The 12,095-nt window shown below is 56.6% G+C and overlaps 1 protein-coding gene across 4 annotated transcripts in view; it reads left to right on the top strand.

Annotated features, from left to right (window-relative positions):
* SLC38A9 (solute carrier family 38 member 9) overlaps positions 1 to 11,884 on the top strand; it is a 37,537-nt gene extending 25,653 nt beyond the window's left edge. Inside the window, exons 11-15 of one of the 4 annotated variants that reach the window (XR_013814869.1) lie at positions 730 to 836; positions 4,562 to 4,675; positions 5,912 to 6,890; positions 7,099 to 9,641; positions 11,179 to 11,237. Coding sequence is in view for 1 of the 4 variants with exons in the window: in XM_079795259.1 (XP_079651385.1) it covers positions 730 to 836; positions 4,562 to 4,675; positions 5,912 to 6,060; positions 9,552 to 9,641; positions 11,179 to 11,344 (626 nt within the window). In the remaining 3 variants the exon portion in view is untranslated. Of the gene's footprint in view, positions 1 to 729; positions 837 to 4,561; positions 4,676 to 5,911; positions 9,642 to 11,178 lie in introns of all 4 variants that reach the window. The other 3 variants (XR_013814870.1, XR_013814871.1, XM_079795259.1) reach the window with 3 other exon arrangements.
* Positions 11,885 to 12,095: the final 211 nt, after the last annotated feature.

The raw sequence follows: 12,095 nt of genomic DNA, 5'->3' as shown, positions 1-12,095 counted from the left end.
CCTTTCAAAGTCACTGTGTTTATTGCAGAAAGTTTAGAGCATAGGTAAGGGTTCCTCTAAAATAAATCCCGCTCACAGAGGGAACCCCAGCTGCGCTTTGGGATGGTCCTCCCATCTTCCTTTGCACACGCACACACACGCGCGCACACACGCGCACTGTTTTCAGTAAAAGTAAGATCCTGCCAACATGCTGCTTGGATCATGAGCACTTGCCGTAACATGCAATCCTCCTCTAGAGCATGATCCTCACACCTGCGCGTCACTCACAGCTCATCTTCGAGTAGCCATTCCCCGCCACGCAGACGGCTAAGTTATTTCGGTATTTTTGAGCAATGCTATGTCGATTAGCCATTAAGAAATGTTAAGTGACCAATTCTCCCTCCCACGATTCCTTTTCTCAAGTTATTTTTTTCTGGCAAATTAAAGTATTAGGAGGGGGGGGGCTTGAGGGTCCCTCAGAACCCTGGATTTGAGTCTGCTCTCCACACACGGCTCAGGTGCCTCAGACAGGGACCCTGTGTGAGGTTCCCTCCCGAGGAGTCACTCCCAGGTGGTTCCTTCCCCTCTTCAAGCACTTGCTCAAGTAGAGCGTGAGCCTTGAGGAGAGGTTTTTGTATTCTTATCCCCTTGACAAACGCGGGCAACTGGTTGTTAGTGATCAGCGTTTGGCAACTTATGTTCGTCTTCTAGTTGTCGGTGTTAACGTGGTTCCCCCTCTTTTTCTCCTAGAGATAGGAGCTCAGTTCCCGCAGCTGACGGGCGTGCTGACCCTGGCTTTCTTTATCCACAACTGTGTTATCACACTCCTCAAGAGCAACAAGAACCAGGAAAACAATGTGAGTGATCACCTGAGGAAGGGGTGCTTGCTTCTGGGGCTTAGCTTTTAGGTTTAGACCATAGACAACGGTCAGCAAACGTTTTCTGCAAAGATTCAGGTGGTAAATATTTCAGGCCTTGGGGGCCATGCGATCCCTGTCAGCACTGCCCCAGGCCTGTTGTGGCCGCCAGTAGCCATGGGCAATATGTAAACAAGTGGTGATGGCTGTGTTTCAAGGAAACTTTATTTACCAAAACGAACAGCTGCCGGATTTCACTGGATTTCACCGGGGGCCACAGTTTGCTAGCTCCTGCTTGAGCAAGCACTAAAAAAACAGAGGCCAGGCTAATAGCCAATAGAGGTGATGATGGCTTTAAAAATACCCAGTGACCTGGAAGACAGGAAAAGGGACAGATAGAAAACACAGAGCAAGGTGAGAGCTTTAACCCCAATAACGCTGATAATCACATGAAGTAAAAATAGTCTAACTATTGCAGTTAAAAGATAGGGATTGTCAGAATGATTTAAAAACCTAGCTCTATGCTATCGATGAGAAACTTCCTTCCAATACAAAGACATACCGTAAAGACGCTACACAGAAGGAAGGTGGCGTGGCTGTTTTAATGCCAAGGTGGACTTCAGGATGAGGAGTATCGCCAAAATACAGAGGAACATTGTATAATGACCTTTAGGGATCGATTCATCGAGAAGACATAATAATCCTAAATATGTGTACACCCTATGACAGAACTTCCTGGAGATTTCCTGACGCCTCCCTTAGTAACTGAGAGAACAAACAGGAAATAAATCAGGTACAGAAAACACGAGAAGCACTAGCAGCCTTGCTGGTCTCACTGCATTTATAAAAGTCTCCTCTCAAACAGCAACAGGATGGACATTCCTTTCAAACGCACAGGAACATTTACCAAGATGGACCATGTACTGGGCAAGTCCCAATAAATGTGAAAGGATTGAAATCGTACCAAGTATTTCTTTGACCATAGCGAAGTTAGACATCAATAACAGAAAGAAATTTGGGAAGTTGACAGACACTAAACAACATATTCTTCAATAACCAACAAGAAAAAATAGAAAATGCTTTGAGGTTACTGAAATGGAGAGAAAACACACCAGAATGTATAGGATGCAGCTAAAGCAGTGCTTAGGGGGAGATTTATAGCTGTGAACACCTATCTCAGAAGAGAAGAAAGATCTCAAGTCAGTAACCTACTTTAAGACTCTGGAAGAAGAAAGCAAACCGGACCCAGAGCAAGCAGGAGGAACCAGGTGCTTGTGGCCTTTCTGCGGATTTTGAAGTCAGGTGATGGCTTCTAACCACGTGAACAGAAGTCGCGACGCAGCTCTCAGAGGTCCACGCGCGTCACTGAACCACACAGGAAGGAAGCGCTCCTGGCCTCGGGGCTCTGAGGAGGCTCCAGGCAGCGTTTGGCAGCGAGAAGGCAAACATCTTTCCACGTGGAAGGAAGTTAGCTGTCAACCTCGGGCAAGAATGTAGGTCAAGCTCCTCGGCTTTCACCTGTTCTGCCACCTGGGAGCATACACCTGGCAGATGACCTGGGAGCGGAGTTGGGATTGAGTGAATCTGGATTTTCCAAGTCTCCTAACTTGGTGACCTTCCAATGTCATTGTCTTCCTAGGAAGTAATAGTGCGGTTTGATACTGACCCTCAGGGTCTGCATCGTCGTTAACTCCTACACAGTAGGAGAAGCGATTCACGTGGTCTGGACCCCCTCCCTTTCTCTCCTGACGCGACAGACGGGATCTGGTTAACAGCAGAGCGTCTCCCGCAGGTTCGTCTGGTGCCGTCACGTTGTGTAACGAGAACACATTCGCTTTCGCCAGGACTCCCTCCTGCTGTGAATGAGTTAGATCCCGGGAAACACCCGCCTGGGCCCTCTCCCTGCCCCCTCGCGCCCTCTCCCTGCCTGGTTTCCCGTTCGAGCTGCTTCACCAGGTCTGACACTCCAGAGCGAGCGGCAGACAGGGGTGCGCGCAGCGAGGAAATAGAGGTGCGCGCACCGGAGCGAGATCGGGCGGACACAGATGGGGCAGCAGCAGCGTGGGGGAGCAGGGGGGAGGGTGGCACAGCTGTGTCCGGCCGCCAGGTGGCAGCGCGGGGGGCAGGGACTGTGCCGAGCCGTGCCAGGCTGCGGCACGAAGAGGAGGATGGCCCTGATGGGAAGAATGAAGGCGCCAGAGCGGGACGGGCGCTCCGGCAGGTCACCGGGGCGGGGTCTCGGGCTGCACACCAAGGTGAGGCGGGAAATGTTGGGAGCGACGCCGCCTTAGAAAGAACGAACATGACGGCTCAGCAAGACGCGGGGAGGTGATGACTGTGCCGTGAGGAGGGGTCCCGGCTCCCTCGGGGTCCCCGCCCTCAGCCCCGCACCCAGCCTGCCCGCCGACGCCTTCTCCCTGAAACAGGTGGACGTGCTTTCCTGGGGGACAGTAGTCTGGTCCCCCCGAGTCGGACGCCTTTCTGCTTTGCTGACTTGGTTTAGTGTGCACCCGCTCGGTGCTGTGAAAACAGGTGGAAAGGCTTCGTAGATTATTTACTTTCTGCCTCCTGGTGGGAGCCGGGTGTACGTGCACACCAGCACGCGTGTCTGTGACTGTGGGGTCGGTCTGTGCTGTTTCCCTCGTGTGAGTAAAGGCCCCGGGAGGGTTTTCATCTGCACGGGGGCGGGACGGGGGCGGGGAGAGACACGGCACACGGGAATCGTGTGAGCAGCGGAACGCGTGCAGCCCCTGAGCACTCGGTGCTGCGCCGTGGCCCGTTTCAGGAGGAAAGGTGTCCACCTGTCAGAGACGGTCCCCAGTCCCAAGGGGCAGTCTTCTCCTTGGGTTCACGTTTCCTTACCCGTTTCCTTAGCGTTCACAGCAGTTTGTGTTTAAAATGAAAAGGGAGCAGGCCTGTTCCTCACTGAGGTGCTGAGTGTCCGGCCTGGCCGTGGGGGAACGGAGGCCCGGCCGTGGGGGAGTGCACTGCGGGTCGCTCTGCGGGTCCGACAGCTGCGCGTGGAGGGGCCCGGCCCACTCTGCGCGGCGCCCGCATCTGCTGACCGGCCCAGCGTGACGTGCACAGCTGTTTGAACGGCTGCCGGTTAATGTCCTGCTGCTCACTGTTGATGAGGCTTGTCTTCGGTGCCTGCTCGCTGTCTGCTCCTTCGCAGCTTTCCTTCCTCATGTAACGTCTTTTATTCCGCCCCAGGCTCTGGGGTCTGCACAGGCTTTGGCGATGTGAGCTCCCTCTAAAAGGAGAAGTTGTTAATTCTGAGCGTCATAGGTATGAGAGTCACGGGTCATCCTGAAAGTGGTTTTTCTTGCTCCCTGGTAGTCCCTTAGCTTTATTATTTTAGTTAAAACTTAATCATTTGGTAAACTATTTGCTTTTTGAACTTAAGCCAGAATTTCTATTATCTTCAACCACCATTTATGTTAACTTCCTACGCCTGCCCATCGGTAGCTCCGTGTGCATCCCCCCGAAGAGTGACCACACGTCAGACTAACTGTCCGGCATGTGAATTCTGTTTCACTTCCTTTCTGTGAGCAGACGGGACCCTAGAAGGGATATGTACACGTGCACACGCACATGCACACACGTGCACACACGTGCACACGCACACAGCCAAAGGTAGACCTCGTGTCTGCCAGGCTGCTTTGTCCTGTTGGGACGCACTCCCGCAGGCAGAGCCGCGCTGTGAGCTGCCGTCCTCTCCACAGGTGAGGGACCTGGCCATTGCCTACCTGCTGGTGACGCTCACCTACCTGTACATCGGAGTCCTGGTCTTCGCCTCCTTCCCTTCGCCACCGCTGTCCAAGGACTGCATTGAGCAGGTGAGCTGGCACCCTCTGTGGGATCGGACCCCAGCCCTTCGGAGTGTGAGCGACACTAACCACTGAGCCCCAGCGGGGCCAGCGTTTCCCGGATGGGTGCAGTGGGAGGTGCAGTGTGAGTGTCACGGGTGTGAGTGTCACGGGTGTGAGTGCCACGGGTGTGAGTGTCACGGGTGTGAGAGCCACGGGTGTGAGTGTCATGGGTGTGAGAGCCACGGGTGTGAGAGTCACGGGTGTGAGAGCCACGGGTGTGAGTGCCACGGGTGTGATAGCCACAGGGGAGTGATAAAGGTGGCTTCAGCATGGTTGTGCTGATCGTGTCTCATCTCGGTAAGAGAAACAGGTTGCGTGGCTGCTGTGATGTGAGCTTGGGACGTCCCTCCCCAAGGCCTTAGGCTGCCAGGTGTTTGCCGCAAACTCCCCGACGCAACAGCCCCGTAAAGCCAGGCGCCGGGAACAGCAATGTCCGTGGTGTTTTGCTTGAAGGGGGGAGGGGAGTGATTAGCTGCTTTTTTAAGATGCCAAGCTCACACGGAGAAGAGTCGTGAGAGGAAACGGAGAGAAGTCCTATTCTACTTGGTGATGGACTGTGAAGAGCAGGGACCCTGGGACAGACCTGCCCCCTCCTCTGCGCCCTGGCGGAAAGGGCGGCGTGCCTCAGGCGGGCGGCACGGCCTCGGTTCAGTTGCCATTAAATACACTCGATGGTTAGGCGGGGCCTTGGGAGCCGGCTCCTCCGCGGGCGAGGACAAGGCTTTCTTTGTCGTTCTGATGCCACATCAGCTGCAGGCTGATACTTTTTAAAAATATATTTTTATTGATGTCAGAGAGGAAGGGAGAGGGAGAGAGAGAAACATCAACGATGAGAGAGAATCATTGATCGGCTGGCCCTGCACACCCCTCATTGGGAATCGAGCGCGCGACCTGGGCCTGTGCCCTGACCGGGAATCGAACCGTGACCTCCTGGTTCATAGGTCGACGCTCAACCACTGAGCCACCCGGCCGGACCAGCCTGATACTTTCATGAAGTAGGATAAAAATGTGGCGATGTCATATTTTTGTAAAAGTTCCCAAACCCTTTCCATGCCCGGACTGGCTCACTGAGGGGAACAGGAGCACAGCCCGTGGGCAGGCCCCGCCCACCCCGTGGCCCCGGCGCTCACAGGGCGTGGGCACCCACCTCACAGACGGGGCCTGGGACGTGGTTTTCACACGACTTTCTCTCGCTTGGACCAGAACTTCTTGGACAACTTCCCGAGCGGCGACGTCCTGTCCTCCGTGGCGCGCGTGTTCCTGCTGTTCCAGATGGTGACCGTGTACCCGCTCCTGGGCTACCTGGCCCGGGTCCAGCTGCTGGGCCACGTGTTCGGGGACCCGTACCCCAGGTGAGGAGGGCTCCCCGGCCAGCAGGCGCCGAGGGCGGGGCGGCAGCCGGGCCGCAGGACCCGTGACCGCCGCCGCTGCAGGCGTTTGCCGCTGAAATGTCTCGGGACAGGTCGCGGGTCGCGGCCGCTCTCCCTGCAGAGCTTTAGAAACGGGAGCCGCTCCTTGGGCACTTAGTCACGGTGGCTCCTCCCGCGGTCACGTGAGGGCTGTGCGGGGACAGGGACCCCTGACTCGGCTGCTGCTGCCCGCACGCCGCCGGGAAGCTGGTGGCAGAGACCCTGGGCCGGCCCTCCTTCGCGTGATGGCGATTGATGTCCACTTATCACTAACGGGCGTGTGCCTTTCCACGCGTGTGCCTTTCCACACGGCAGCTGGCCATCAAAGGTGAGGCAGCGTCAGTTAGGGCCTTTGCCTGCGTAGCCGTCGCTCTCCGTCTCGCCGCGAGGAGCTGTGAGTCGCTGTGGCATCGCGCACGGCTCGGCGCCTCTCCCAGGCTCCCGCGCCGCTCGGGCTCCCGGACGCCCGTGGGCCTGGCTCACCTGCTCTCTCGCTCAGTCTCACCACAGCCCCCACCAAGCAGCACCGAGGCCTGCCCTGTTTCGTTGGGAATACGTTATCTCAGACGAAGAAAACCTTTGGATAAAATTTGACCGAAAGGTCATGTTCACAGTAACCAGCACACAAATGGTCTGAAGCAGTTCTCCTTTGAAGGAACGGCTGCGTTCCCTCCGGTAAACAAGGAACCCGCTGCGAGTGTGTTGGTGACGAACCGTAAACTTGTAAAGCAGGAGCCGGCGTTCCCAGGCCGGCAGCGCGGGCGTGGCAGCAGGTGCTCGCGGTGCCGTCGGGAGGGGGTCGGGAAATGGGGGTCAGGCCGCGGTGTGCTGGCCGCAGTCACAGCACCGGAACGCAGCGGGAGGCCGGGCGGGACGGCCAGCGAAGGCGCCGGTCCTGCGTGCCGCCCTGGCCTGCCTGGTGCGGGCCGCCGGAATGTGCTTCCTTCTTGGGGAAGGTCTGGACGCCCCCTGTGCTCACAGGCCGTTTCTGCCCCCACCGCCGACGCCGCACGGGCGTCTGCCCAGCGACAGCCCCGCGCACGGCGCCTGCAGAGCCAGCCCTGGCGGCCCCAAGCGTGTCACACTCACGGCCGGCGGGCCGCATGCCTCGTTTATTTCGGCCGCGAGTGTGACATGCTTGCACATGCTTAGAGTTTACTGAGGACCCAGGAACTCCAGTGTGTATCCGTCAGCATTTAACACACAAGGAAGTAAGACCAAGTGTTTTAAAAATATTAACTTCTTTAAAAAGCACTCATAAAACCATTACTTGTTAACATCAACAACATGTCTATGAATAATAACTATTCCCAAAATAACTTCTGTTTTATCTTTTCAAAACTCTTTAATGTTTGATTTACGATCATTGGATTCTTTTATCTTCTGAATCCAGGCTGTTGTGCCGTGTTGTTTTCATGTAACTGTATGAAGGCAGTGCGCCTGCACACAGACCCGCAGCGGGACAGAGTCCGTCCCGTGGCCTTCTCAGGGCTCGGCAGCCTCCGCCTGTGGATGGTAGTTGGATCGGGAGGCGTGCTACCTCCGCCAGCCTGGCGGTGGCCGTTCCTCAGACGTTAGCTGCGTCTGACCCTCCGTCACCGGGAACCGCTGTCTGTCCTGTGGACGTTTCACCACATCCCCCAGGGTCTGTGACCTCGTGTCTAGTCGTGTGCGTGGACGGCTCACTGGGTTCCCGGGACCCTCCAGGCCTTGGCACACTTCACTGGACGCGTCAGGACACACTCCTAGTGTCCCCGCCGGGTCACCAGCGAAGGCTCAGGCGGTCCCCGGCTCTGCCAAGTCCTCACTGGCTCTGGAAACGCCATTTGACCATTGGCAACACGGACCACCGTTGTGTTCCTTGACGTGACAAGTGCCATTCATTTCCAAGAGAGCGCCCGGCACAGCCCGGTCAGGAGACTCGCCCGTGGCCCCTCAGAGACAGGGTTCCTGGGGGAAGGCGAGGCGTCCCCGGCCGCGCTCCCGGCTCCTTCCCAGGACACGCTGGTCTCCGGTCCGCGGCAGGGGCTCCGCGGCCGGGGCCTCGGACGTGCTTCCTGTGGGACGCTCAGAGAGAAGGTGTGTGCCCAGCCGGGTGTGGCACAGCTGGTAACCTGGGCTCCTTGCCCGGGCGCTGCCACAGCCTCTGAGGGGCCGGCACCGGGGAGCAGCGTGGGACCCGCCCAGCCCGGCCCGGGCTGGCTGCGGCGCATTGGCCTCCGCTGCTTTGCAAAGCCGTGCGGTGTGTGTGATTATAAAACGGTCCCACCTCGGGGGCTTCCGCAGGGGCTGGGGCTCCCGGGGCTGTGGTTGCGCTTGGAGAACCGCCGCTTTGGAAAAGACACGTGCGTGTCCTCTCACGGCACAAACAGAAGGAGCCACGGCCCGCCGCGGTCCCGCCCCGAGCGGTGCTGAGGCGGCGGTTCCGGGGAAGAGGCAGAGCGGAGGCCGGGACCTTGGCAGCTCCTCGCTGTGTGACGCACCCCCGCGGTGGAGGAATGACTTCCCTGCTCTTACGTCTTTGTGGTCATCATCGGGATGAACGAGCCTCTGGCAACTTGGGCTCCAGAGCTGGGCTCGCGCCTCAGCTTGGCTTTTGAGAACGAACGTTCTGGGGAAACGGAGCTTTTCCCGAGCATCAGATTTCATCCACATTGCTTTTACTTGTGTCCATATTGATTCCCAGACCTCATTAACGTCGAGTGCGTGGACTTAGTAGGCATTCTATTCATGGTAAGTGCTGAATAGCCTGAATGGCTGAATCTGAAAATAAAACCCTGCCCATTTCCCTTTTCACAGCTTAATGTATCGAATTATAAAAGTAAAATAAACACATTGCAAAATGTAGAAAACAGAAAAAATGACCCCAGATCCCAAATCTTGCAGAACCACCATTGCCCTGCCGAGTCCTCCCTCTGATGGCTCCCCGCGGTCTCAGGGGTTCCCGCCAGTAACAGTCCAGCCAGCTCTCCCCGCGGGGCCCAGACGGATGCTGGCCATCTGGGTGCCAACGATACGTGTTCTTAGTAACTTTTAACCCTTTGCACTCGCTTGCTTTTTTTCTCCATTCCTTTATTCTAATGCTAACCATGTCGAGTCACACTCGACATCCGAGTGCAAAAGGTTAATAGATCCGTCTATCTCGGGCACTTCTGTTCTTCCTGATCTCTCGATGGTAAAGCTTTTGTCATGATTTGACTGAGCGGGGCTGTGGGTGGGAGACAACCTCGGACACGTCACCGTGCGCTCCCGTGGCGGCCGTTCACACGCGCACAGAGGGCGGCCCCGCGCCTGCGTCCGCCTCCGCGGGACGTCCTTGTCATGTGTGAGGCATTCTGACTGTAGACGTGTTGACAGTGAACTGTATTCTCACGTCAGTGGTTATAATGTGCCTGTTTTATTTTTATTTCTTTCCCTCCAATCGCATCGCCTAGCGTTTTCCACGTGCTGGTCCTGAACCTGATTATTGTGGGAGCTGGCGTGAGCATGGCCTGTCTGTACCCCAACATAGGAGGGATCATCAGGTACTGTGGGGGCCGCGCCCCTGGGGGTGCTCTCTGCTGGTGTGCTGTCCCGTGTCACTGCGGTCTCCTTTAATTGTGGGAGACTTCAGGGTTTAAAACTGTAACGTGCACGGTGTTCTGCTGTCGCTTACGTCTCGTCCTCCATTCTGCTCCTTTCTAACTAGAAGCACCCGGGCCCTGAGCGGCAGGCACCTGCTCTCTCTCTCTCATTATTGTCTACCGCGTCCCTTCCTTCTCACCCAGTAGAAGTGATGTTTAGTAAATGGCATATCATGGCTTGGGCACCTGGAAGGTCTCTTACGTGTCACAGCTGTGCCCTAACTTTCTGCTCAGGAACCGTCTCGGGAGAGAGGTCCTGATATGAGGTGACAGGGAGATCTGACTGTGGGGGGCGGGCCATGGTGTGGTATACAGACCTGTAACATGGAAACCCACCCCTGACACCGATGTGTTCATGCTGACCAGTGTCACCCCAATAATTTAGTAAAATAAAAAGAACACAGTCCAGTGTCAACTGTCAGAAAGGAAGAGTTCAGGTCCCGAGGGCGCTTTCCTTAATATTCTTTCCCAGAGACACTGATGTTTGGGGACAACATCGAGTGGGTTGGGAATCATGGTGCCTCGAGTTCTCACGGACACCGGGGCTTAGAACGACGTGTCCTCGAACCTACAGAGAGCAGGGCTGAGTCACTTCCGAAGGCCCTTCCCTAAGAGAGCGGCGAGCAGCACGATGCCCGTTGGACACACGGACAGGTTCCGAGTGAGCTGTTCCGAGTGAACCAGGAGGCAGTGTGGCTCCGCAGGCTCGTGTGTGGGTGTTTTGTTAGGACCTTTGATATCGATGCTGAGTGCTGCGAGGTGCTCATCCGCTCATCCTCAGGAGATGCACGCAGCCCTTCACACACGCAGATGCCTAATCCTGTATAATAAAAGGCTAATATGCAAATCGACCGAATGGCAGAACAACCGGTCGCTATGACACGCACTGACCACCAGGGGGCAGACACAATGCAGGAGCTGCCCCCTGGGGGTCAGTGTGCTCCCACGGGGGGGAGTGCTGCTCAGCCAGAAGCCGGGCTCATGGCTGGCAAGTGCAGCAGTGGTGGCGGGAGCCTCTCCTGCCTCCAGGGCAGTCGGACATCCCCCAAGGACTCCTGGACTGTGAGAGGGTGCAGGCTGGGCTGAGGGGACCCCCCCCCCCAGTGCACTAATTTCGTGCACCGGGCCTCTAGTTAGTTTATAAAAGATCAAAGCGAGAGAGCCAGTCTCCAGATGTTCCTGAGGAAATCACCCGGATTCGAGGGACGAGTAAAACCCTTTGTCAAGCAGATGCCGTAAAGACGAACAGGAAGTAATGGTTTATAGTAACTTAGCAAGTAAAGTGATTGGAACCCCAGTGCGTTGTGTCAGCAACAGCTGGATCCAGTAGGCCTGCTCAGCGGCTGAGGAGGGTGGGATGACGCTGCAGCCGCCTTCCCTGTAAGTCAGAAAAGGCACTCTGCAGGCGGCTCTTCACCCACAGGCGCTTCTTTTCCAGGTACTCGGGAGCAGCCTGCGGCCTGGCCTTCGTGTTCGTCTACCCGTCCCTCATCTACATCCTCTCCCTCCGCCAAGAGGACCGCCTGACGTGGCCCACGCTGGTCTTCCACGTCCTCATCATCATCCTGGGCCTGGCCAACCTGGTGGCTCAGTTCTTCATGTGACGCCCCCGTCGCGCCAGGTCTCCGCCCCGTGCGCTAGTCAACGCCGCGGCTCTGGACGTTCTGCCGAGAAAACCTGCAAACAAGACGACAGCCGCCCGTTCACTCCTGAGCCGCGTGGCTCGTGCGGGGAGGGGGCAGTAAGAACCGTCTTTGTCTCCACCTGCCTCCTGTCCCGCCTCCTTCCTCACCGTGTCCTGCGTGGAAGGTGTGCCCTTAGGAAGAGCCACGCTGTGTTTTGCTTTTAGCCACGAGGTGGGCGGTGCATTTGGCGACAATGAAGACTCAGGGTGTCCCCCGCCGGGACTCCGTTCCAGGCTCACTGCGCGCCCTTTCGTTCTGGCACGCGCTAGACCATGGTTGCAGTTTGCCTAAACCTTTACCGTTGGGGACAGTAAACCAAATACCTCATTTTCTAAAGAGAAATCTCCATGACATCAGTGTTAATGGACTGAGTTTTTAACCATGAAAGAAAGGAAGAAAGAAGGTCGCTAGAGGCCCCGTGGCCATGAACTTTATACGAATAAATGCACTCATGGCGTTGGTTGCTGTCTGACTTCTCTTTCGTTTCTAATCTGGTGACTTAGGTCAAAATCCTAGTTCCCCAAAGTCGAGTGTGATTGCCCCGTCGATCAGGGGGGTGGGGGGTGTCTTCTGCCCTTGGGAAGAGGGGTCACGGCAGGGCCAGTGGGAGAAGGGGGTGGAGGAGGGAGGCCGAGTGGGGTCTGCCGCCCAGTGTGCTTCATTCCTACAG

The sequence above is a fragment of the Cnephaeus nilssonii genome (assembly GCF_951640355.1).
Source record: "Cnephaeus nilssonii genome assembly, chromosome: 2".
Taxonomy (NCBI): Eukaryota; Metazoa; Chordata; class Mammalia; order Chiroptera; family Vespertilionidae; genus Cnephaeus; species Cnephaeus nilssonii.
This window is presented reverse-complemented; position numbering and strand designations above follow the sequence as displayed.